This window comes from Penicillium cataractarum, assembly GCF_028827025.1.
Source record: "Penicillium cataractarum strain IBT 29864 chromosome Unknown utg000005l, whole genome shotgun sequence".
NCBI classification, from domain to species: Eukaryota; Fungi; Ascomycota; class Eurotiomycetes; order Eurotiales; family Aspergillaceae; genus Penicillium; species Penicillium cataractarum.
Genome location: NW_026622741.1, coordinates 3325951 through 3351508, shown reverse-complemented (window position 1 = coordinate 3351508; position 25558 = coordinate 3325951). Strand labels below are relative to the sequence as shown.

Below are 25558 nucleotides of genomic sequence, written 5' to 3'. Positions count from 1 at the left end.
TATACCAAATGCTTGGCACCGATATCAAAATTTGTGATCAAATATTACTAAATAAATACTGATATTGTCTCTGACCGAACACTTTGTCGGATGATACCCCCTCCCCGCTATTATCTCGGATAAGGCTAACTGATAGAGCATGAGACGGGACGATCCCCCCGCCATCGACCTCCACGATCGGACATTTGGTTGAAGCAGACCTGGGGTAGATATGCCAGCCTAAAGTTGCCATGAATCTATCTCGCGGGTATTTATAGTGCTGGCACTGCCTCTCTCTCTCTCTCTCTCTCTCTCATGATGCCATATCTAAACCGTGTCTCTGGGCAGCCGAATCCTACTCTTCCTGGCTTGACCTCTGATCGCCATGTCGGATAGGCCTGCCAAACGGAGTGAATCATCTCAGACTAAAGCAGTTCGCCTGCATTGTCCAAAAGACCAAGCCGGATCTCGGCGGCCTCCAGTCAATTGTGACGTTACTTATGCTATGTCTCTAGCATATAAGACTCCGGAATACTTCGAACAGAAGAATCAACAATCACAACCTTTGCCTTGTCATATATCAGTACTTTCTCATTAGCAGTATGCGTGAGCGCAAACTTGGCTTACAAGTTGAGACCGGATCTGGCTGTCCCTATCTTGAATATTACTATTCCTGTCACCAGTGATGCTGCAGATGGCCTCATCTTTTTCACTCCGGAAAGCACCTATGTAGATAACACAAACCACGGTCCTGTTCAAAGCGGTCCGTACATCTTCACAGATCAGGGCGAATTAGTCTGGTCGGGATTCGGATTCATCGGCCCAAGGAGCGAAAACTTCCAAGTCCACACATACAGAGGACAGCAAGTGTTGAGCATTTTCGAAGGCTCGCATAACTCACCAATGGGCCATGGCCATGGACGAACCACCATACTCGATAACAGACACCGGTACTTGAATCAGATCAAGGGAGGTGGACATAAGCTGGCAGACCAACACGAATTCTTGTTCTTTGACGACAACTCTGCTGTCTTCACCATCTTTGATCCCGAAATCAGAGACCTCACTTCATATGGTGCTACATCGGACGGCCAACAATGAATTCTCGACAATAAAATCCAAAAGGTTGATACTGATACAAAACGAGTCTTGTGGGAGTGGAGCTCTCTTAATCATGTCGACCCAGCTTATACCAATCTCACTCTGCAAAGTGGGAATGCTGGGCTAGGCACGAACTCGAGTCAAGTTTGGCACTACTTCTACATGAATGCGTTTGATGTCGACCCCGAAACAAACACGTACCTCATCTCTGCTCGAAGCATGTGCACCATCTTCAAAGTGGATGGCAATACCGGCGATATCATCTGGCAGCTGGGAGGGCCAAATTCTAATTTCTCACTTGGCGAAGGTGTAGATTTCTGTTGGCAGCACGATACTCGCATGCATAAGAAATACCTACACCATGAAACCAAGAGATCCAAAGAGATTATCTCACTTCTCGACAACTCAGCGCATGAAAATCTTGCAGGAGGACCAGACCTCCAAACACGCAATTACAGCGCCGGCAAGGTGGTGGAACTCGATACAAAAACACACAAAGCTACTTTGATCGCCAGTTTCAGAGCCCCGGGAGATCTCTCAGTCAGGTCCCAGGGAAATTTATAACTTCTTCAGAATGGAAATGCATTCATAAACTGGGGATATAACGGTGCAATTTCCGAGCACAAACCAGATGGAACGACTATTTTCTTTTCCAAACTTGACTCGGGAAGACTCGGTCCAGGATCCGAGAATTATCGCGCCTTCAAGTTTGAATGGCATGCTGTTCCATACGAGGAGCCAGCTTTGGTGGCATTTAAAGAATCAAATGGTACTTCTTGCTTTGTGAGTTGGAATGGGGACACTGAAACAAAGGTTTGGAGATTCTTCGAACAGACTGCCAGCGGCCAAAGGATCCCGCTAGGACATGCGACCAGGGGTGGGTTTGAGACCAGCTTTCATACCAAGAGAAACGCTGCCTTGGTGGTCGCTGAAGGGTTCAATAGCCGCGGTGATAAGCTGGTTTCCTCTCTAGCCATCAAAGCTGTGAAGTATAAGGCTCGGCTAGTTTATCCTTAGTGTGACCTGGCTTATACCTATAGCCTTCACGTTTAGCCAGCTTCTAGAAGACATGAAAAGACATTGTAAAACAATCTCATACTTGAGGCATTTGCAGTAACCTAGTTCAAACTTAACTACGAAGTCCCCCACGAAGTAGACCACCTACCGTTGGTGTATCCACTTAATACATCCACATCCATTCATGCAGTGAAATGGCCTTGTTTTCTAGCGTGATAGCCTTTTTATCATGCTTTAATATCTCTTCTCACACTCTCGTAAACTTGAGGGCTTTTCGGCCATGGCGACGCTGATGTCTGTTTTGAAGAATAGGACAGCGATTAGGTTCTTTGATAGAAAAAACATATTGAGCACGGTAGCTCTCCGATAAGCTACGATATGGCCACTCAAATTTTACGCTGGGAACAAAAGCAACATCTACTTCAAGCACAAAAACATTGTCGGTCATCTTGTAAGCAATGGTCCAGGCAGCGTCTTATTAATGAGAAACGTTGCAATATCTCAAATCTTATTTTGAGATTACTCGGACCGATAATTCATGTATAAGGAAAACTCATTAGCAAGGAATCCGACCTCGGAAGCTTGCCTCGAATTTGGCCTCGGAAGTTTGTAGAAATTTTGAATCGTCACACATAAGTCGCGGCAGTTGCCAGTTCCTTGAAGAACCCGGCAATTGTTATCGCGATATCGTCATCAACAGTCAGAGATTAATTTCGATGTATTCACGTAAATAAACATGAAACTTTACTCTATGGACAGTATATCCAATACTACTGTGGGCTGGATCCGATCAGGGTCTTAAGGGTCTTCAAGGGTCCTCCACCGGAGACCCATTTTTGAGTCTGCCTATTTGGGGGAAAGGGTCCGGACTAATCCCCTAAAAATGGTGTCCACGAACATGACCGATTTAATCTAGGTCGATCACCCGTTTCAACCCTAACGATGACCTATCACTTCTGGCTCGGTATAGATCCAAAAAGATCCTTTTTGGGTTCCTTGGCTCCATATGCTTGCCCCGGTTCAGGTACCCGAAACCGATCCATGAAACAATGTGAAACATTTCTCACAAATACGTTTGTTTATGATCTATGACTGGTTCGAACAATTTCTTGGAGGTCCAGAAAACAAACCCTTTCTACCACATGGTCAAGAAAGGGTTCGACTGGCATTTCCCAAAGTTTTCCGTCGCCGAAATTTACCCCATTGGCTTGTGTAAATATCGCCAGCAATATATAAGACTAGAGGCAGAACGCTTTTTCAAATCAATTCTTCTCGTCAGCCAAAGAAAGGCCATCCTCGCGAATTCAATTTTCAATTAGATTTCAACATGAATCTCCGTCTACTGACCCTTGCCCTCGCGGGCCTCGTGGCTGCGAGCCCGATGGATCTCCAGGAACGCCAGTGTATGTCTAAAACAATAGGGAAACCTGCTGCACTGAACACATCAAAATCTACCAACAGTGTATCTAACTTCTATGTGCAGTGTCTAGTGGAAATGAACTCCGCACTGGCGATTGCAAGCCTATCACCTTCATCTTCGCTCGTGCCTCTACCGAGCCAGGCCTGCTGGTGTGTTCCCTACGTCCTCGACCATCCGTTGAATATGTACTAATCCGTTTTGAAAGGGTATCTCTACTGGCCCCGCTGTCTGTAACGACTTGAAGGCTGCCAAGGCAAACCAGGTTGCCTGCCAGGGTGTCGGACCAGCGTACACGGCTGATCTGGCTTCGAACGCTTTGCCCGGAAACACCTCCCCAGCTGCTATCAACGAAGCCGTCGGTCTGTTTGAAGAAGCCGTGAAGAAGTGCCCAGACACTCAAATCATTGCCGGTGGTTATAGTCAAGGCACTGCTGTTATGGATGGCTCCATCTCCAAGCTTCCCGATAATGTCAAGGAGAAGATCAAGGGTGTTGTCCTTTTCGGGTACACCCGCAACGCCCAGGAGAAAGGTCAGATCGCCAACTTCCCCAAGGACAAGGTCAAGATCTACTGTGCTGTGGGAGATATGGTCTGCGATGGTACTCTGATTGTGACTGCTGCGCACTTTACCTACGTCGCCAACACGGGCGACGCCACACAGTTCTTGCTGTCGAAGCTGAGCTCGTCGTAAGTATGGTTAAGATATATTCTCTTCCTTGTGGGCTGGCTGGAAATTTGCGACCATCTCAAGTGTCTCTTGAATGGAGCTGAAAGTCCTTGAGATTGATTCTTGCTGAATGTTGACTCATGTTGCACGCTGCTATTTGTATGATTGTTCCTACGATTATTACTATGATTTATGTTGATATTTGAACTCAAATATGAGTGCAATTGCTGCTGGTACTTTTTCTTCGTTTTTCATCTCAACAGGGTGTAATGCTATCAATAACGTGCATGGGTAAGCGATGTAGGTGCTAACTTATTTGCTAATATGCTAATAAGGTTTCCTTTCCTCGGATTCAGCCAGCAGCATAACCTGAAAGCTATGACGTGACGACACATCGAATTCTATTTTTACAGTAACAAGGGTTCCGAGCAACACTTTTCAAGTGGCTTTAGATTTTGCCGATCGATCGGTCTGAACGTACCAACCAGATTTGCTCGCGTGTAGTCGAATGGGCATAAGACTTGCTAGTTGAAGACAGAAACAGCAGCAGGCAGACACAATGCTGGTGACGAACGCATGGGCTTCTCCCCCAACGACATTGGCTCTGAAAATCCATCCGAGCCAGTAACTCACAGCCACAACGTACAACATAGGCTAGGACATAGTTCCCCGCATTGATCGAGAAAAACCTAAACCCCGCAACTTACGTCTGTCTTGTCTAGATGGCTAAGCGACGGGCAAGGTGTAACTAGGCAACGCCCATGATAAGCAAGTTTCTTTCTCGAAAAGGCATTTTGTACCGTTCCCGAAGAATCTCGGAGTTTGGCAATGAAGACCAACTCGATTCGTTGCTGTGAGGGGGTGGATAAGCAGATCTTTACTGGATTCCGCGGAGGGCCGACTTGGCATACTTGGCATGACACCGTCCGTCTTATCTGATCCTTTGCAACGGTTCCGCGTTAGACCCGGCCTTTCGGACTTTTCTGCTGTTCATGGGGGGATTGGTGATGATCGATGATGAAACACACAAGAGGACACATCATTTCGCTTGCCGTCCACTAGGACTCGTGTGAAATTCCGCCTCTTTTGTTCCGATGTTGTTCTCAGTAAGACTAGTCCCTGTTCCCAGCATGGGTGATTCAATAAGCCTGTAAGAAAAGAAAGACCTGCAGAAATGAATACCGTGCCAAGCGTCGGACTTACGGCCCAATATACCAGGTGAAGTAGTATTGCCAAGGCCCTATGGATGAGGATTTCTCCGGGATGAAGAGGATGCATCCACAAGTAAAAAGGTCTTCAGGGCTCGGTCTACTATACCCGGTCTTCTCGAAGATCCTAATATTGCTAGAATAGTTGAGCAGCCAACCAAGTATTACAAACTTAGATTTGTGGCTGATGCTTAGTGCCTGACGTGTTTCGACCGCAGCAGCTACTACGACCTGATGCAAATAGGGTAAACTTCAACGACCAAAGGACAGGGGCAATCATCCAATCCGCTTCATTAGATTAGATTGCCGTCAGAGAATTGACACGGCAGCTTGTTTCTACAGGGTTTCCCCACTTATGCAGGCCCAGAGACGGACAAAATAGTGGATTTCATGCTGCACGCGAGGTGCAACTTACCCCTAACAGGAGATGATCGTTGCTCACCGAGGGAAATTCCTCTTTGAAAGAAGTAGGAATCTTCACTATAAAGATGCCGGAGGAACCCAGGCCTACAAGTCTGGTTGCTGTAATTGGCATTATCCTTCATACGAAACGATCACACAATGTGCTCCTTCTGGGCCTCCATTGCCCTGCTGGGCTTGGGCCTGCAGCCAGCGTTGGCTCTTTGTCCATACGCAGCGCAAATGAATGCAAATGCTAAACTCACACCTCCCCCACATTCCCATGATCTCCGGGATGTCTCCACGAAGGATGACAAGAAGGGTGTTTTTTATATGAACCGCATTGCCCCCGGCACATCTGAGCTCTACATCGCCAACGTCGATGGATCCAATGAGCGTCCTCTCCTATCGAATCCTGTCTATGAGTACCATGCGGCCTTTTCTCCCGATGGGAAATGGATCACCTTCACTAGCGAGCGAAACGGTGATGGCAACTCGGATATCTACCGTGTTCGGACTAATGGGTCCGATCTGGAGGAATTGGTCTCAACCCCTGCCATAGAGGATTCGGTGGTCATGTCTCCCAATGGGAAGTACGTTGCCTATGTGTCCACAGGCAACGGATACAAAGCAAACATCTGGGTGAAAGACCTGAAGAGTGGCAAGCAATGGAACTTGACCGATACGGTCTCCACTGCTGCCAATGCATCTTTGCCGAATGGCTACTTCCGTCCATCTTGGTCGCCTGATGGTGAATGGCTCGCATTCTCATCGGATCGCAACTCGGGTTGGTATGGACATGGTGATCCAACTTTCTTGGGTCTGAGTGGCTGGGAACATACGCAAGAGCTGTCCATCTACGCGATCCGGCTTAATGGCTCTGATTTCCGCCAAATCGCTACCAAGAGTGGCTGGTCTCTGGGTTCCCCGACCTGGTCGCCCGATGGCAAGAGGATTCTCTATTATGAGATGACCCGCGAGAACACCTGGAACTCGCATCGCCCCGAGTCTATCAACTCGGCAAACTCGACTTTGGTCTCCGTTGACTTTGCAACTGGTAAAGACCGCCAGGTAGAGGTGCAAGGTGCTGGTGTGAAGGTCTTCCCACAATATCTCTCAGACAACAACATTGCCTACTTCTACAAGGGTGGCACTCAAGAGGGATTCCATACCACGAGCGGCGCATATGTGAACACGTCCAGTACAGTCATTCGCTCTCCTTCGTGGTCCCCGGATGGCAAGCAAGTCGTCTACGAAAAGACCACCTGGACCATTCGCCCTATGGCCAAGAAGTTGTGGAGCTGGGATTCTGACTGGGATTATCGCTTCACTGATGTGTTCCCTCAACTTTCCAACCAGAACATGCTCGCCATCACTCAGAAGCAACTTGGAAACTCTTCTATTGTTGCTATGAATGCCAATGCAAGCAATGAGCACGTGGTGTACAACGATCTCAACAGCGGCTTCCTTAGCTCATCGATGGTCTCTCAAGGACTAGCTGGAGCTTTCCAGCCTGCATGGTCTACCGACGGTGAATGGCTCACGTTCGGAGTGGGCTTCTGGTTCCAGAGCCGTGCCGAGGGTGGTGGCTGGTTGGTACGAGCAACAGCCAATGGCTCGTACTCTGAGGTGTTGACTGAAAGCAAGACGACTCTCACAGCAAACAGCTCCACCATCAACTCCGGATTCCCAAGCTTCTCCCACGATGGGAAGAAGATTGTCTACCGAGTATGGGGTACCAATTCCACCCTAGGCGACAAGTCCCAGCTCGGTCTTCGCTTGTTGGATCTTGAGACCCGGAAGATCACCGTCTTGACCACGGAGTGGGATAATCTGCCATTCTTCTCGCCAGATGGAAGTCGCATTGTCTTCACTCGCAAGACGAGCGCGACCAACTACGACGTGTGCACGATGAAACCCGATGGTACCGATATCAAGGTACTGACAAGCAGTGGGGCGAATGATGCGCACGCAGTGTGGACCCATGATGGACGTATCATGTACTCCTCCGGCATGTTCGGGTTCCAGTATGAGTGTGCCTTGTATGACCAGACCTTCCAACCATATGGACAAATTGTCGTTATGGATGCGGATGGGTCTAACAAGCGGGTACTCACCAACTCCATTTGGGAGGACTCTATGCCCTTGTTTGTGCCGAATTCGGCGCTGTAGAACAGTCCTAACTAGATTTCGTATATCGCGAGTTATAGCTGGAGAACCAGAGTGCGGGGTAGTGAATATCTGATGGAAGACTGGAGGGGCTTTTTGTATAAATGAGTTGAATGCATACCATTTCTATACTTACATCAAGCCATCCAATAGTTGGTTAGATGGCTTATCGACCATGCAAGGTAGATCTATCGCGTAAATTACTGCAGGTACGAGAATTAGTAGAGTACCTCTGGGAAACCCAGCAATTCCAAGGGAAGTTTCAATCATTCGAAAAGTCTTTCGAGGAGCTAAGCATGTAGAGCAAGACGTCAAACCCAACCCCGACTGTGATTGTGCTGCTGACAGGGAGTAAACGATTGCCTATGGCATCTGACCTCCCACACACCTTTTGCTCGAGAACTGCAGATATTAAGTTGATCGAATATGTCAAAGGGCCCAAAAATGTGCCAGATCTTGCCACTGAATGTGCAATGCAGGGTTGCCCGAGACACGAACCTGGCAGGTGGAGACGCGCCATCGCGATGCTCGGCGCTCGGCAGGGATGGAAGACGGAGGACGCCGTTTCCGAGCTGCGCAAGATGGGAGAACTTGCTTTTTCTAGGAATACGGGGCTGGCTATGCCTTGATAATAAGGTCTTATCGTGATATACTGGGATCCCCGCCTGGACGCGCCAGATCGCAACACGCGAGCTGGGCGATCGGGACATTCTCCGACGCGAGTCACTTTTGAACAAGCCCCACTGCTGATCCTATTTTATGGGGGTTTAAAGCTCCTTCATTCCTTCTAGAGCTGGGATCTCACAATCCACAATCGGGATCTTATATCGGTGTTCTTCTGTTGAAAAAGGAGAGTCTACTCTGTACCTCGTCTTTTCAATTGATTGATTGTCAAAGTCAATATTTCATGCAATAGAGGGAGGCTGGGGATGCTGAGCAGACAGCACTGGTGCACGACGCAAACAACTGGGGATCCATTCATGCAATAAAGACCCCATTGGACTAGTTGCCTGGTTTCAACCCAAGCCTGGCCCCCCTCTTGAGTGCCAATGATATCCGTAAATCCGGGATTCCCTGCTTTGTCGCGTCGTGCCAAGCGCGTGGGAGAGGATCCAATGGCTTATCTGATCGTGATTCAGCCTGGCCCAAGTGGAGCCTTATTACGTCGAGCTGAAAACTCTTTTTGCGGGTAAGACGCGTTTTGGAGCGCGTTGTTGTTGGTCATAGCTTTTAATGAGTTCAGTTGACAAAAGAATCGTGGTCATTGAAGTAGCTAAGGATGGGGGATTTTCTAGTAGTTTCAAGCGTGGAAGTACAGGGCAACGGGATATAAGATCCGACATAGCAAGCAGTATATGAGTGATATGCAGCAATGATATGAATCCTTAATAAACTGGTCGAGGGGGCTACCACAGGCACGGCCATGGATCGACTGCCCTAGCGTCGGATGTTGCTGGAAAGCCAGTGGCATGAGAAGATAATAATTTGTTAGTCGAATTGTTCGACGCGCCTTGCGTCCGGTCCCCCTGCTGATGTAAGCGCGGTTGGGCGCGTGGTCACGTGCAGCGTGACTTAGCCCGTCGCGCTAAAAGATTCACGTCCACCAAGTACTTAACCGATTCTTCTCCCACCTCCAGCTTTCGCGCTTTTCTCTTTCCCCTCCCAAGCTTTTGCCTTTCCCCTGCTTTGTGGTGCTGTGTTGCATTTCAATTGTTCTTCTGTGATCACATTCTCTTCAACACATCTTCCAATGGCCACTCAACTCACCCCTTCGAAGCAGGTACGTGATGTCACCACTGTCGCCTCTCGCGATAGACGCGTCGAGAGCATCACTTTGGACTAACGCGCGTGCTTTCTTAGGCTGCTTCCTCCTTCGAGAACCTCAAGATGAGCGACTCCCCCGTTAAGAAGCTCGACTTCCAGTCCGTCGGCAAGGAGAACGCGCCCGCGTCTCTCAAGTCCCTCGACGCGACCACCACCAAGCCCGTCGAGAAGGCCCTCGAGGCTCCCAAGGTTGCTAGTGGTATCAAGGAGGCCGAGGCCAACGAGCCCCTCCTCCAGGAGAACCCCCACCGTTTCGTCCTCTTCCCCATCAAGTACCACGAGGTTAGTCACGTCGCCGACGCGTCTACGCGTAAAGTGGTTCGGACGTGCCGGACTCGACCTGCCGCGCCAACCACATAGAACCACAATCGTTTCATCAACAGTTTACTGACAATTGCTCTCTTCTTTTGACAGATCTGGCAAATGTACAAGAAAGCCGAGGCCTCTTTCTGGACCGCCGAGGAGATTGATCTGTCCAAGGATCTGCACGACTGGCACAACCGCCTGAACGATGACGAGCGTTACTTTATCTCCCACGTTCTGGCATTCTTCGCCGCTTCCGACGGCATTGTCAACGAGAACTTGCTGGAGCGTTTCAGCGGTGAGGTTCAGGTCCCCGAGGCCCGTTGCTTCTACGGTTTCCAGATCATGATGGAGAACATTCACTCCGAGACCTACTCTCTCCTCATTGATACCTACATCAAGGAGCCCAAGCAGCGCACCTACCTCTTCGATGCCATTGACACCAGTATGTACAATCTTGGGATCCGTCTCATGCGATGACTTGCCTGCTAACCTAGCTTCAGTTCCCTGCATTAAGCGCAAGGCCGAGTGGGCTATGAAGTGGATCTCCGACCGCGAGTCCACCTTTGCTCAGCGCCTGGTTGCCTTTGCTGCCGTTGAGGGTATCTTCTTCTCTGGCTCCTTCGCCTCCATCTTCTGGCTCAAGAAGCGTGGTCTTATGCCCGGTCTGACCTTCTCCAACGAGCTGATCTCCCGTGACGAGGGTCTGCACACCGACTTTGCCTGCCTGCTCTTCTCCCACCTGAACAACCGCCCCAGCAAGCAGGTTGTCGAGGACGTCATTGTCGAGGCTGTCGGTATCGAGCAGGAGTTCCTAACTGATGCTCTGCCCTGTGCTCTGCTTGGCATGAACTCCAAGCTGATGTGCCAGTACATTGAGTTCGTGGCTGACCGTCTTCTGGTCGCTCTTGGCAACAAGAAATACTACAACGCTACCAACCCCTTCGACTTCATGGAGTCCATCTCCCTGGCTGGCAAGACCAACTTCTTCGAGAAGCGTGTTGGCGACTACCAAAAGGCCGGTGTCATGGCCTCCACCAAGAAGGACACCAGCGCCTCTGAGGGCGAGCAGGCCCCCAAGAACAACGGCCTCAGCTTCGACGAGGACTTCTAGACGTTGTCCCTTGTCATTAATATCCCCCCCTCCTTTCCTCACCTCTCCGCTTCTCTTGTTTTATACCCTCCAGTTGTGAGGGTTCCCTCACACTGTTTCTCCACATGATATCACGCTGCTTTTCTGTTTGTCTGTTTTCTTTTGCTTTTGATGGGATTCCTCCGAAGGCTACGCATGGATTAGGCGTTTTTATCTTTTTCCTTTGTCTTTTTACTTCTTGGTCTGTCCTAGACTCTTGACCACAATGTCTGATATGGGATGGATGGCGGATATGTGTATTTAACGTTTTGAATCACTTGTTCATTGTATTTCTTGCTTCGTCGTAGATGTGTAGAAGAATATGCTTTATGAGCTTAATACAGGCTAGTTAATCAAGGCAACCTTAAGCCAGTCAGTCTGGACTAACATGCATCTATGCACTCAGCTCAAGGAGTCTGGACTCGGATCCATCGTTTTAGCATATGCACGTTGCTCAGTCAGTCGAACCCGTAACATGTCATTATTCTCTATGAACCAATCCACCCGCTCTATCCAACCCTCATATCAACTCTCTCCTCAAGAAAGAGATTTATCGCTTCCCTTTCCCACCCTTCTTCTTCCCCTTCCCACCCTGGCCCTGCTGACCCTGACCCTGACCCTTCCCACTCACAACAGGCGCAGTAGCAACATTCTCCTCAACCGGCGGCGCATCAACCATCTCCACATCACCCCCGACACCAGCCCCCGACAACCCCAGACTCGCAACATCCGCACCAGCGGCCAACTTTCCCAGACTCGTAATCAACCGGCTAACCTCGGCGATCTTATTGGTCTGATACTGCAGGACGATGCCCGTGGTGGGATTGTAGGTTTTAAGGGTGAGAGCGGCGACGGGGGCGGATTGGGTTTGTGTTGAGGCGGGTTGGGTGTCTGGGGAGGATGTGGTGGCCTTTTTGGCTTGTGATTTTGAGCGTTTGGCGCGGGCGCCGGGGGTTTCGGTTGGGAAGTGGTATTTTGTTGTTATCCGGGTCTGGAGAGATGTTAGGTTATTTCTTGATAAGGTTCTTCGGGGGTTTGGGTTTATTGGAGAGAGAGTGTGTGGTTAGGTTGGCGTTGGCAGTGGGGGGATTGTGTCGTGCGATTTCGCAAGCTGTTACAGCCTTGGCTGCGGGGGTAAATGGAGGTATTATCTCAACATACGGTATCCGGGTATGCCTCTAGAAGCTGGGCAGACTGCTCCAGGAAAGCCTGGGAGGTGGGGAGGTAAGGCATGGTGTATTAGCGAGAGCCGGTCTCGCTTTGGACGGTGGTGCGGAGCGAGCGTGCGCGGGGTAGGATATTGAGTAGGTATGTGATGTGTACTCAATTGAACGAGCTGGGGAGGAGCTCGAGAGGAGGCAACAGAGAGGATGTTGCAGGAGGGAGTGTGAGGAATTGAGGAAGGTAGTGGGTGGTTGAGGTTGAGTCCGGGGGTGGAAATGGAGGAGGAGCCAGTTAGGTTATCAGCGCCGGACTTTTTCCAGGTCTTGGCATCGCGGCGGACTAACTACTGTATGTTCGGACGACACAGGCGTGTGTACTAAGTATACTAATAGTGGCATCACCTCACGTTTATTCTTAAGAGAGTCTGTATTGAATAGTATAAATTTTCACAGCTCGTAGATTTATGTACTCTTCATTTTACCATAACCAGGATTTCCATATCATACACGCCGAAGAGTGTCCATCCAATCTAACCTTGCTCAGCCAGGAACCCCTCCATCCCATAGTACTTCGCTTCATGCTCGTGAAAATTCAAATGAAATCAAGGGGAAGAATCAACAGAAATAAAATAGACAATAACATCCACCATAAACCATACAGGAACCAAATCCCCAGCACCATCGCAAACGTCAAGAAGCCAAAAGTCATCAAAACATAACCAAATCATACACATCCTCGTAGATCCAAATCCCAGCCTTCCCAAAATTTCCCAAAATTTCCCAAAATGTCAAAAAGATCCCAAAAAAAACCAAACAACTAAACCAAATAAATACTCACCCAACCAACCAGTCCCAAAACCCACTAAATAGCCCGATTACACTGCACACAAATCAACTTCTGGCCCCCATCCCTCCCCTTAACACCCCTAAAATTTGTGCCCCGACAATGCTCACACCTCATAATATCCTCCTCCCCAGCCGAAGAAGCATAATCACTACTCAACACGCTTCCCGCAACACTCATCTTCCGCTCCCCACCAGCCGGGATGCGATTCGGACTGAGCAGATTATCCGCTTTCCGCGACTTCATAGCTAGCGCGTCGTGTGTGATTTTGTTCCAGTAGGCGTAGCTGTGGTCGCCCTGGAGCCAGAGGGGGTTATCTTTTGCTTTGCTGCTGGTGATGAGGTCCGCGGATGAGGTGGGGAGGTTGCGTGGGTCTGCGTTTGCCGGGTGGGAGGCTGATGCTAGACTGCGGCCGTGGCTGGGTCCGAGTCTATGGCCGTCTGTTGGGGTTGTTGTGTCGTCGTGGGAGTGGCGTGGGGACAGTGGTGGGGAGGTTGTTACTACGGAGAGGGATTCGTTGGGTGCCAGGCTGGAGGGTCGAGATGAGGAGAGGCGGAATGTTGCTGAGCGGTGTTGGGGGAGAGGGACTGCGTGTGCGTAGACCGGAGCGGGATCCATCGGTGCTGGTACGGCCGTGGCGGACGACGGAGTTGCGCCAGGATATTATCCGTTCGGAGGGGGTTTTGTGGGAGGATTCCTTGCCTGTGGAAGATGCGATGCTGTTCCGAGCGGAGTTGGAGCGTCGTAGGATTCGTCGAGATATTGTTGAATTCGCGTCCCAGTTCTCGTAGCGTCGTTTGTGGTATGCACAGTCCTGTCGGAGGACTTTGATTTTGCCGGAGTAGTCGGCGATAACGATGATGTTCCCGTCTGCGTGTTTGGAGCGAGAGATGTAGGATGGTGATTCGTGTGCCATCTTGCTGATTATGGATAACCGTGGTGCAGAGGATGATCGTTTGTGGCCGCTCTCGTGATCTCGCGCCGGACTTTCCTGCTTTGATGACTCTTCGGTGCTCATGAGAGCTACCGGGGGTGGATTGCAGATATCATAGATTGGGTCTTCTGACAGATTTAGGACCTGCTTGGTCTTGGCCGGGGCGGAAATTGCCACCGTCACAATGGCAGACTGCGTCTCGAATACCTCCACAGCTCGTTTATCCGTATCGCGTTCCACGGTGCCAATGGGCCACACGTATGCCCTGCGATCCTCGCTTCCGCAGATGACATGCTTACCGTCATCGGTGAAGGTTGCACGGATCTGGCTGCACGTATTTTCGTTGCCTCGAAACTTGGCCTCCAGCGCTCGCTCCCGGAAATCATACATTCGAATGCGGGAATCATTGCTGGTGACCAGCAATTTGATATCGCCGTAGGGATCGTCGATTGGAAATGTCATAGTGTCGATCCCGGTGATCTTATTCCCTTTTGAGTTGCGACCACGAGCAGATCGAACATGGATCTGACCAGAGACCTTCAAGCCCTCCGTTTCGTAGATATTGAGTAATCCATTCAGACATCCAGCCATAGAGTACCGTCCGTCAGGGGTGAACGATACTGCGGTGATCATGTCGGGGACGGTGGTGACGAACGCCACGTTCTTATCCGGAATACTCCAAAGACGTAGTTTGGTGTCGAGCGATCCAGCAAGGAAGAACCTATCGTCGCGGGGGTGGAATTGAATCGATGTGACAAAGTCGCTGTGTTGAAAACAACAGAGACATTCAATCCGACTGGCATGCCATAATCGAACAGTCTTGTCCATCGACGATGAAAGGAGAAAGTTGTTCTGAGAATCCGGTCAGCGTGTTTTCAAAGAGGATTTTACAATCTCCTGTGACTGCCTACTTTACTCCAGCTCAAATCCAAAATACTCCCAGTATGTCCTTCAAAGACCCGAACCGGCTTAGGGTGAAAAACGGGCGCCTTGAGTTTCGGTGGCTGATCCTCCGTCGGGGTATCCTCGTTTCCTTGCGTGGCATCCGTACGCTCCCCCGGTGTAGAGATCACCGCCCATACCCTGACCTTCTTGTCCTGACCAGCCGCGGCAAGAAATTTTCCATCCTTGGAAAACGCCAGAGCCCAAATCGCATTTCCAACCCCATCGTCATTCGGAGTGCTGGCCGAGGTGGATCTCCGTCTGTCAGCGGCTCTGGGCGGGGCGCGTGCGCCATCTAGTAATTCCTGCGCCAGGAACACCCGATCAAAAGCCTTGTCCTTTTTATAATGCACGCGAGTTCTGAGATACCTCGCAGGGGCCGGATGCCGTGGAATAAATCCTATCGGATTGGACGTGTCGACGGACATGCGGCTGGCATCTGGCTCTGAGATTTCATCTTCTGCCTCGGAGAGCTGATCCTTCTTTCTGGTGCCGATAAGACGGCTGAGAAAAGAGACGCCCTTTCTAGAGGGGAGGCGAAGAGAAGAATTATATGTCAGTCATCGTACGACCATTATAAATATAAGAACGGCTCGGCAGCTCGGTGGCCGGAGCCCGAGGAAAAGAGGAATTGTTCACGAGGAGGGGGGCGGAAGTATGCGGGAAGGGGAAGCAAGTAGATCACGCGTGTGATGATCAGCCTTGCAAAATATTCCGGCTTTGAAGCTTTCAATGTCACACTCACTTCTTTTCTTTTGAAGCGTTTGAGTTTGACGCTGCATCTCCCCGAGCAGTACTGGCCTCCGACAGGTTGATGTCGGTGCTGCCGGCCTCGGCCTCGTACGAAGCCCGACCCAGCAGTTTCAAGGGAATTGACTTTTGTGTATTTGTTCGCTGGATGATATGCTAGAAGGACGCAAAGAAAAAGGAAGGACGGTCAGTCGTGGTTTTTCTTTGATTGTTTCGCGGCATGTCCCCCTCGGTCGTGCGCCTTTGTCGGGAGACCCGGAAGTAGATCAGTATTCCACCTGCTTACCTGCGATAAAGGGTCGATAGCGCTGTTCTCAGTTCTCGTCTCATGCAGCGTATAAGTCGAATTTCTCGCCACGGGCCCGCCAATGGGCTGTGGGCGACGAGTATTCCGCTGCGCATCTTGTTGGCTGTGACTGGACCCCGAGGTGACCGACCCTGCGCCTGTCGTTGGTGATGATCGTCAGCGCCCTGCATCTCCTGATTCGACATTGGTCCGACTTGGCCGTAGGTTTCGAAGATCAAAAGAGGGGGGGGGGGGAGTAATCCCCAGATTTCCAAGCCAACCGGACAAAACTCCAATGCGCGCGCATTTGCACGTACCAACGGGTAAAGTTTGCGAGACTCTGAGTGGTCCTGGTTTGGGCTCGCCGGCTATCGCGGGGCTTGTCGAGCTGCGCGGTAATGCGCCATGCTGGTCTGCGCTCCCCTCCATTTAGTCGCGCGTCCCCGTCGCATGGGGTGTGGTAGTCGTGGGTGGGGGAGAAGAAGAAGGTGGAGGGGGTTTGAGGATGGTGAGATTGTATGGTATGTTAAGGGGTGTTTGGTTTATCGGGGTTTAGAGGAAGCCATAGTTTAAGACCGGAATGTGCAATCTGACCAGAAGCTTCTCCAGGGAAGAGAGGCGAAATTAAAATACACGATAGGTTAGAGCGGCAACGGCCGGAGCAGGATGGATGACATCAAATGGCTGCGAGACTCTTGTAGAGTGGAGACTCTCGACGCGACTGGACCCTGACTCTCCTCATTGACTCGTTTTGCCTCTGCTTATCACCGACAAGCGTCGCTAAGACCTGGGGGATTCTTGTTCTAGAATTTCTGGAATGGAAAGTTCATAGCGTGCATATTGTGTATTCATAATCATTTATGCTGGTATAGGTATACGCAGTAGTATGTCATCATCGATCCCATCAAATGTCCTCCCGGGACAAAATTGTATCATGTTTTACATGGTCGTCTCTCTAAATGCGCGCCTGGAGCTTTCGAGCACGATCCTTGGCAATGTCACACATGGCCTAATCTCCGAGTTAGTTGCTACGAGGAGCAGTTTTTCCAATTCCACTGCACATACCTGAATAGCCTCCGTAATTTCCTTCTCCTTGTCCGCCCGGTCAATGCGCTGGCGCATTTCCTCCATAATCACATCCCGACTGCGCCCATTGACAAAAGTCCTATGATGGACACAAAAATCAGTATCGAAGACGAGCACACGAGCAGCTGTAGATGAAAATAGACAGAGGAAACCTACACAAATCGCAGTCCGGGGAACTTCTCCTCATACTCGGCATTCAGCGCCAACAACTTCTCCGCCTGTTCCTCGGCGCCCGTGTTTAATTGCGCCTGTTCCTTCTTGCTCAATTCGCTGAGATGTTCGGGGTTGGCGGGGGCCCGACCGAGGCGCGGGTGCGAGCCCAAGATGCCGAACAGCACTGTCCAGTCGGAGTTGGGAGCAGCCAGTTCAAAGATGCGACCTCCTACGGCGTCGATGAGGGAGGTATAGGTTTTGAAGGTCTGGTTTGCCAGGATCGGCAGCATTAATTGGTGGATCTCGGGGGAAGGCTCGAAGAGAGTGTCCAGCACGCGCAGCTGGGTCTCCTGCGATTGGGAGGGCAGCGATGAGAGGGTGGGGAGATCGGCCATGATTGTGAGGGGACTGTGGTGGAAGAGTTGAAGGTCAAAGTTTCGAGGAAGATGTCAATTCGGAGCTTTGAAATCATGGGGAGGATCGGGTTGGTATAAGTAGGTTGTGTCCGCCGTCGGGGGTCGCCGAGTGAGTCGTCGTTCGGGCGGGGACCAGCGGAGTGTGAAGAACAGATGGTTGTGGTGGATACACTCGAGATAGAGTCAATACATTTAGAGTAATGGAGATGAGAGTCAGATTTAGATCTGGTCTAGTAGAATATTCTACGGGGATGGCTGTGAAACTATAGGACTACTAATTGCATATAGTACGTGAAGGGTCAGGTAACTTACGTAGTGTTCTACCAGGAATTGGAATCTTGAGTAGACTACTCCGTCCAGCGACTTTAAAATGCTTCGAGAACAGCGTGGAATGGAACAAAGTTTAATATGTGATTTCTTTTTAGACGAACATCTTTCTCGAGCGCGAGGACCTGGATTATGATCAATCACTGACCTTCTAGACAGTCGTATACTTACGAGTCTACGTTGCAGGCCTCGACCGGTCGAATTCCGTTTGATCGGCGCTGATAGATCGCGGCGCTGAGGAAGTCAATTGACGTATTGACGATGGAATCCTAACGAGATCATCACATTCTTCGCCGTTTCTTCCTAATGCTTGGCAAGGAGTATATATGTGACCTCCTACTTTATGCTCTACCAATGCGATCTGGTTCTAGCGTGCTAACTATGGGCTACAGTGCTACACTACAGTACGCTTTCAAGTACCCAGCGAGCCAATTTCTGGATGATCCAACAATCCAATGGCCGCAATGGTTCAATGGTGTCCTCTGTACGACAATAGCCCCCCTCGATCCCAAAACAAGCACGAGGGGCTAGCTATAAAGAGCATTGATTCCGACCGAGCGTTTCAGAACCTCCACTGAAATGAGGATAGCCGCGAGTGGAGTCGACCAGCGAATTGGGAACGCCTGTGCCCCTGAACCAGCCCCGACGAACGGGAAGAATAGTCTTTGGCGAAACGAGCAGAGGTTCGCCAGTGCCCATCCTCCACCTCGGAGCCTATCAGTTGGCTCTCTCCCCGTCTTGTCAATCGAACCCATCAGAGGTCTGATTGGGGAGCCCCCATCACGATCTTGAGATCTCATCCGTGGCCCCAACTTTTTATGCTCGCTCTTCCCTAATATTCCACGGAGTTTATGGATAGGAGCACCGAGTACGGAGTACACTAACGAGTGAACGGTTGGGCAACAATTCATTAGTTTATCTATTCTTGTTCGGTGGAAGGTTACGCCCCCCCCAGTTGGACCCGTCCAGTAGTCCAGACTCTCTCCCCCTTCTTTCCCTTCTCCCCTCCTCCTCCTCCGGATTCCAACTCCCTACAGACCGCGACTGGTCTTCCAAAGCCTCTTCGGCACGCTCCTCATGCCGTGCGAGCCATGTCTCTCAATGGGCTAGATACTCCCACCGTCGTCGAAGCCTACCAGAGTGCCCTCGCCGACGCGGGCGGTTGGTAAGCTTGCCCTTGTCGCGGAATGCTCGCGGGACTTGCCCCTTTCGCGCCCTCCGCAAAATAACACAACTATCTATGAAGTCTACTTGATTCTGACCGTTGCAATCGTTTACCCCCTATTTAGGTTTCTACTACACTATACCGCACGGGATGAGGTCGCCCTCCTCGATCGAGGCACCGGCGGGGTGCCCGAGGTGCGCAATGCCATCGACAACTATAATGAGACATCGCCGCTCTATGGCTTCTTGCACTATCGCAGGAGGAAAGTCATCCTGCGATACATGCCAGAGGGTCTGTCACGGCTCATATTAGGTACGGCCCTGATTAGCGTGTCACGAGCTGCTAGGATCCGTCACTAACTAGCGAACCCTTTCTTTCTAGCCCGGAGTAATGTCCAGTTCCAATCCGTTCTCGACAAATTCACCCCGCACGATACGGTCCTTCCCCTAACGCAGGCTTCCGATTTGAACGAGAGCGCCCTCTCCTCCGCTTGCCTTCTCCACACGGCCTCGGGATCGATCACGTCTTCCTCGAGCTCCCTCCGGCGCCGTCGGTTGATGGAGATAACCGAGGATGCGGAGGAAAATGGCGCGAAGGAGGAGACGAAGGATAAACCGGAATCGCAACCGCAGCCGCAATCGCAACCTCCTCCTACGGTAGAAACAAGGCAACGATCTGGCAGCCAAAAGTCCGAGGCTACCATTGTACCACCACCCTCGACTACCTCCCCCGAAGTCGAGGCATCCTCGCCCGATCTTCGACCTCCTCCTTCCCGAGCAAGCTCCCGTTCACCTCTCTCACGCGGTAGTCCAAGCGAATCGCATTCGAGTCCCATCTCTCCATCTTCCCCTCGATCTCCGGAATCTGTCACTTCGGAGTATTCAAGATATAGAAATATCCTAGACGAGTTTCCTCGCCCGTCAGAGGAAGTTCGTATGTCAACTCAGTCTGCGCGGCCCTCGTTGCGTGATCTGGAGCGAGCTGCTGGATATACGCCCAAGGTCAAGCTTGGCCCTCGTCCTTCAGTCGACGGAAGTGGACGGCCTCGCACGTCAGGAAGCTCTCGAAACCCCGACCAACGCCCGGTTGCCGCCATGCCAGCCGGGATGCGCTCGTCCTCCGTGCGGAAGCCCCCAAGTATCAACGAAGTGCCCCGTCCGCGGTCGCAAGGTAGCTCGTTTGCAACCAAACCGAGTAGTCGAGCACCTCCAATCCCGCCCTTGCTGGTCCCTCCTCCATCGATTCCCATTTCGAGACCACCACTCTCTCCAGGTGCCAAGTCCTTGGGTGCGCTGTCAACCTCGTCCGGCCTGACTCCCGAGAAAGAACGCTTGATGAAAGCGTTGCAGCAACGGAAAAAACAAATGGCGAAGCGGGCGGAGCAGACGAAGAAGAAGCAGGCGATGGCTGATTTAGAGGAAGAGGTAAAGACCACAAAGACAAAAGAGTCTGTACAGAGCGAGGAGGAAGATAAGACCATTATTTCCCCGGCTCGGCAAACGGAAAGTCCCAAAATTGAGGCTGAAACGGTACCTGAGCCTGAAACCAAACTCGAGCCAGAAAAACCACAAGAGAGTCAAACCCATGGGAATCTTGCAGAGCCACCCATGTTGATTCCCGAGCCATCCGAAGTACCCGAGCAACCTCAAGAGAAAGCTCCAGCTGAGCCCGCGGAGGATCAGTCTTCTGCGTCCCCGGAGGCACCAGCACCTCAATCACTTCAGGACCAGGCAACCGTTCAGCCTGCTTCTCCTTCTGAAACTTCAAAAGCTGACCCGGAATTGATCACCGATGCTCCGGTCTCTGATTCCGAATGCCCATCTTCTCCTACTTCGGGTCCCAGTGCCGACACCACATTTTCGACTGATCGCGCCGAGACACCCCTCGAGACTATCAAGTCCGAGATCTCGCAGACCCCCGTTGAAAACGAGGTTCCTGAGGTTGAAACACGCGCGGAGCACGAGGGCTCCGCAATTTCTGTCCCGATTGAGACTAAGGACGACCTAGTCCCACCTAGCGCCAACGTCGAGGTCCCACTCACCAAGGAGACAACCCACGACTCAGACACGACGCCAGAATCGGCAACCGCTTCTCCTGTGCAACAACCTGCTGAGGTCGCCTCGGTCCTAGACCAACAATTAGAGGAGGCAGCCACCGAAGAGGTCCCCCAAACAGTCACCATCCCCATCCTCCCTCCCGTGGAGTCTCCCCCTAGCCCCGTAGTCGAGCCTCCGGTCGCGCCCGTGTTGGTCTCGATCGAGCCTGTCCCTCAAGAAGAGACCGCACCTGAGGAGCCACCCACCTTGAGTTTTACACCCGCCGTTCCCCCCTTGGACCAAAGGCGACGCAAACACCTGGAGCCGATCCAAGTGCCGACGCAGGAATTTTCCGACGACGACTGTCTCCTCTCGGATGATTCTTTCATGGAGGAATTAAGATCAGCCACCGTGCAGGAGGCCAGACCGGTTTCGGTCAAGTCTCCCAACGGCGGCGATCCGTCTTGGAAGGGTTCCCGAGCTGTCTCCAGCCCTTACTTGACGTCCCCATCGGCCATGCAAGCTCTGGCAGTGGGCCGATCCGTATCGAGCTCATACATTGACAATGGACCTACGACTCCAGTGCTCATGGCCAAGAAGATCAACGTTTCCTCTGGCATCTCCAGCCGTATCAAGGCTCTAGAGAAGTTCTCTAGCCGGGAAGGTCCTCCTTCTGGTTCGACTACGGTCGCTGGACCGTCCGCCTCTTCCTCATTTGAGGAGTTGCGCAAGCGTGCTTCTGTCTCGTTCCCCAATGGTACTATTCCGGACTTTTCTCGCGCTCCCAGCGTGAATCATCATGATGCTCGCCCCGTCTCTTCGGCCAACCGCCGTACCAACTCGATTTCTGTGACGGCTCGCATCGTCCGTGATACTAGTGTGTCACCGGGCTCCTCTGGCGTCGAGCCATCAGAATCAGATGTGCTTAACCTCCAGGCAAGCCAGCTCACCGTGGAGCAGCATGAGACATCCGACGAGCCGGTGTCTAATGGCCAGACCGTCGAGTCTACTACACCCCACGTGGAGGACCGTGCCATGTCCATGTCATCTGCTGGCTCCACCCGCCAAGCCACACCAGTCTCTCGCCCTGCAAGCCGCCTGTCATTGTCCTCACGCCCCAAGACCGATGAGAATCTCCATTCCGCATCACCCACCGACGAGAAGAAGGGCTCCCGCGCCTCTCGCCTGATGCGCCGCATGTCGTCGATCACCTCGAATTCTCGCCGCAGCATCATCGGGGCTCTCAGCCCACCCGTTAAGGAAGAGACTGTGGACTCTCCTTTGGGTAACTCGACTATCTCAAAATCCTCGTCCCGCCAGACCCTCTCCGAGCCCATTGAGATTGGCGAAGTCAACGTTCAGTTCCCAGAGACCCTTCTCTGGAAGCGCCGATTCATGCGCATCGATGAGGACGGTTACGTGGTTCTCACTCCCGGCACTAATGATGCCAGTGCTCGCAACATGACCAAGCGCTATCACCTGACCGAATTCCGGACGCCTTGTCTTCCTGATGAGGATATGCAGGAGCTGCCTAACAGCATTCTGCTGGACTTCCTAGACGGTAGCACGCTTCAGTGTGCGTGTGAGTCACGACAGGGACAATCCTGGACTCTGCAGAGTAAGTTTTTCCTTTCCCTCTTGATGGGATAGTTGGATATCATGCTAATGACTACCACAACAGCTCTTGTCGATGCTCACAACGTCCATCAGCAATGATTCTATCCATTCGTGGCTTCCAGGACAGGACTCCTCCGCTAGCTACATTCTTCCACAATTCCCTTCTCCCCTCATAGATTTGAGCCACATTTATCATCGCATCATCATCGTCGTCCCTACGCACATTGCTTTCTTTTCCTTGCCTCTCGATTTTCATTTCAATCTGGCCGACTGGCCATGTGTCTATCTGCACCACACCCATCATTTCTTATCTCTTCTCACCCTCGTCATTTTTCCCATTTTCTGTTCACTGTGAATCTCTGATCTCCAATCCCTCTCTGTATGTGCGTGTGATATATGTGGCATGTTCGTGGTATACCCCCTTTTCCAAGTCAAAAAGCCTCTTTCGACTTTTTTCTTTTTACCTTCCTGTCTTCAATCCCTCACATGTTTCGAAGCTAAGGTCTTTCTTCGTGGACGGTCAAGGCAACTTTCTATCTCCCGTGTACAGGTGAAAACAACGCAATACTCCTGGTCGTTGCAACGTCTTGTATCCGCCGTAACTGGCGCGGAGTTTGTGTTACCACCTCGTTTTCTCCTGATCTGTTCTCCATAGCTGCATGGTATGGCATACAACGTCTGCATTGCAAGTCGCTTTTCTTGCTATTTATGGTCGAACGTAAATCATTTGTGTGATGGGAACTGTCTTCGCGCAGTTCTTTTATAAGCCCAAGTCGCACATCCGTTGATATTGCCGGATATTGTATGAGTTGGGCGTTGCGCCTCTTGCGACATTTGGGACACCAAGCGACCCGTCTTGACACCCACAGGCGGCCTATTGTGCAACGATGGGCTTGTAAACGGAAAATCACCCAGACCTTTCGGAGATTCCCCCTGCACAGAGCCCCTGCCTGATAGGGACTACTTTTCGAGGTGAAGTTGTGATTCCCATATCTCCGTAAGAGGATTTCTCAGATTTCCGGATTGTAAACCAATTCATTCCCTAGGTCTCCGCATACAGAGTCTTGACTCTATACCGCAGCGTCCTCTCTTGGTAAGATCCCTCCATCTTCCAACTAAATCAAGAAATCTTCTCTCGTAGCAAATCATGACGGAACATGTCTGAGACCAATTGATAATCGCAGCCCCTGTCCCACAAACTTGAGCTTCGCTCAACCTTAAAAGTGAAAATGAGACAAGGTACAAGGCACAACGTCTGAACCCGATAATTCGGCATCGTGCCGTGCAAATCTACAAGGACATGCCATTTCGTTGAACGGGCTTATGTTTCTATCGAACACACAGAGAATTATTCGTAAAGCAGCGTGCCGATGCCATTGCAACACTGCACTATTCGAATCATATTCTCCATGTCACAGAAGCGGATTTCTCCTCGGTCTTGATGGGACCACTAGCTGTTGCGTGGGTGAATCATTCGATAAGCTTCTTACAGGGAATTGAGTGAGTAAGTAGTATCTAGTGAGTAGCAATGGCCTGTTTAACTTATGGCAACGATATACAATGTCTCTTACGTTAAGGTTTGAGAAGTATAAAGCAGACCTATGGTACCGACTTCATCGCTACATCATCTCATCTACCACCGTGGAACACCCTAATACTTAGTCCATTTAGGACTTATAAATTGTTTCTGCAGAGCCATTGCAACACCTTTCAAGTTCATCCATCAATTCCTACAATGAAGGTCACAATTCTTATCTCGTCCCTTATAGCTGTTGCAAGCACCTCCCTCACTAGTCCGGTGAAGCGTGCCGAGTCTGTACACATCCGGCACTTTAATGTCCAGCATGCAGATGACGGAACGGGATCATTACAATTCGCACTACACAGTACCGTGACGGGACTTAATGATGATTGTACCTTAACATGGTAAGACACTCATTTCATATCGTCCATCTTCAAGACAGACCTCCCAAATTCAAGCTCCCTTAATTCCCCAAAGAACAGTCATTTCCTTTTTCAATCCATGTCATATAGCAATCGGCTAAACAGACCCAAAAATAGGAGTACCACAAGCGCCATCCAACCCGGACTCGCGATGAACAAATGCCTCAACAACAACTACGAATTCGGTTTCCGCTACGGCATTGGTAATATCGAGAACTTTGTTTTGGTTATTCAGGGGGTCAATGGGACGCAGCGGGGTTATGAGGTTATCAGTGCTTATGCTACGAATCCGGCTTGGATTTGTACGGGGAGTCCAACGCCGGGGGTGAGGGAGCGGTGCGAGTGGATGGGGATTTTGGATATTGATTTTTAGGAGAGGATATAGGATAGAAAGTGGGATTCCTTCTGGGAGGAAGGGTATAACAGTAATGCTTAATTTGATTGTTATTCTTTTTTTTAGATACGGAAGAAGTCGGCTATTAAACCACTTCTCCATCTCGTCAAGGCTGTCAAAAATAAGATCTTCGGTCTCGGGGAACAGAAGAACACGACAAAATCCCCCACAGAAAGAGCCAGGGATAGTGTGACCCAATGTTGCGAAGTGATCAAGCACGCCCGCAACCTTCTCGATGGCCGTAACGTCCTCTAATGGGTCAATGACCTTCCCCTCTATAAA

At 50.9% G+C, this 25558-nt stretch overlaps 10 protein-coding genes across 10 annotated transcripts; 7 read left to right on the top strand and 3 right to left on the bottom strand.

Annotated features, from left to right (window-relative positions):
- Positions 1–364: 364 nt before the first annotated feature.
- N7496_006903 (uncharacterized protein) lies at positions 365–1080 on the top strand (the record flags this gene model as incomplete). The annotated part of the gene is made up of 2 exons (XM_056699832.1): positions 365–389; positions 581–1080. The coding sequence occupies 2 exons, from the start codon at positions 365–367 to the stop codon at positions 1078–1080; spliced, it is 525 nt and encodes a 174-aa protein (XP_056555245.1).
- A 162-nt stretch (positions 1081–1242) lies between these two features.
- On the top strand, positions 1243–2097 carry N7496_006902 (uncharacterized protein; the record flags this gene model as incomplete). Its single annotated transcript, XM_056699831.1, has 2 exons — positions 1243–1620; positions 1654–2097. 2 exons carry the CDS (start codon positions 1243–1245, stop codon positions 2095–2097), a joined length of 822 nt encoding a protein of 273 aa, XP_056555244.1.
- Positions 2098–3424: 1327 nt separating this feature from the next.
- On the top strand, positions 3425–4208 carry N7496_006901 (cutinase family protein; the record flags this gene model as incomplete). Its single annotated transcript, XM_056699830.1, has 3 exons — positions 3425–3500; positions 3581–3666; positions 3723–4208. The coding sequence occupies 3 exons, from the start codon at positions 3425–3427 to the stop codon at positions 4206–4208; spliced, it is 648 nt and encodes a 215-aa protein (XP_056555243.1).
- Positions 4209–5953: 1745 nt separating this feature from the next.
- Positions 5954–7963, top strand: N7496_006900 (uncharacterized protein; the record flags this gene model as incomplete). Its single annotated transcript, XM_056699829.1, has 1 exon — positions 5954–7963. The coding sequence occupies one exon, from the start codon at positions 5954–5956 to the stop codon at positions 7961–7963; it is 2010 nt and encodes a 669-aa protein (XP_056555242.1).
- A 1747-nt stretch (positions 7964–9710) lies between these two features.
- N7496_006899 (ribonucleotide-diphosphate reductase subunit RNR2) lies at positions 9711–11201 on the top strand (the record flags this gene model as incomplete). Its single annotated transcript, XM_056699828.1, has 4 exons — positions 9711–9740; positions 9821–10066; positions 10199–10532; positions 10591–11201. The coding sequence occupies 4 exons, from the start codon at positions 9711–9713 to the stop codon at positions 11199–11201; spliced, it is 1221 nt and encodes a 406-aa protein (XP_056555241.1).
- A 568-nt stretch (positions 11202–11769) lies between these two features.
- N7496_006898 (SRP9/SRP21 family protein) lies at positions 11770–12452 on the bottom strand (the record flags this gene model as incomplete). Its single annotated transcript, XM_056699827.1, has 2 exons — positions 11770–12210; positions 12381–12452. 2 exons carry the CDS (start codon positions 12450–12452, stop codon positions 11770–11772), a joined length of 513 nt encoding a protein of 170 aa, XP_056555240.1.
- Positions 12453–13244: 792 nt separating this feature from the next.
- N7496_006897 (WD40 repeat domain-containing protein) lies at positions 13245–16567 on the bottom strand (the record flags this gene model as incomplete). The annotated part of the gene is made up of 6 exons (XM_056699826.1): positions 13245–13666; positions 13728–15012; positions 15072–15627; positions 15848–16008; positions 16139–16296; positions 16456–16567. The coding sequence occupies 6 exons, from the start codon at positions 16565–16567 to the stop codon at positions 13245–13247; spliced, it is 2694 nt and encodes an 897-aa protein (XP_056555239.1).
- Positions 16568–17093: 526 nt separating this feature from the next.
- On the bottom strand, positions 17094–17772 carry N7496_006896 (2-oxo-4-hydroxy-4-carboxy-5-ureidoimidazoline decarboxylase; the record flags this gene model as incomplete). The annotated part of the gene is made up of 3 exons (XM_056699825.1): positions 17094–17147; positions 17204–17303; positions 17381–17772. 3 exons carry the CDS (start codon positions 17770–17772, stop codon positions 17094–17096), a joined length of 546 nt encoding a protein of 181 aa, XP_056555238.1.
- Positions 17773–19211: 1439 nt separating this feature from the next.
- Positions 19212–23037, top strand: N7496_006895 (uncharacterized protein; the record flags this gene model as incomplete). The annotated part of the gene is made up of 4 exons (XM_056699824.1): positions 19212–19285; positions 19410–19597; positions 19667–22939; positions 23003–23037. 4 exons carry the CDS (start codon positions 19212–19214, stop codon positions 23035–23037), a joined length of 3570 nt encoding a protein of 1189 aa, XP_056555237.1.
- A 1636-nt stretch (positions 23038–24673) lies between these two features.
- On the top strand, positions 24674–25255 carry N7496_006894 (uncharacterized protein; the record flags this gene model as incomplete). Its single annotated transcript, XM_056699823.1, has 2 exons — positions 24674–24864; positions 25000–25255. 2 exons carry the CDS (start codon positions 24674–24676, stop codon positions 25253–25255), a joined length of 447 nt encoding a protein of 148 aa, XP_056555236.1.
- Positions 25256–25558: the final 303 nt, after the last annotated feature.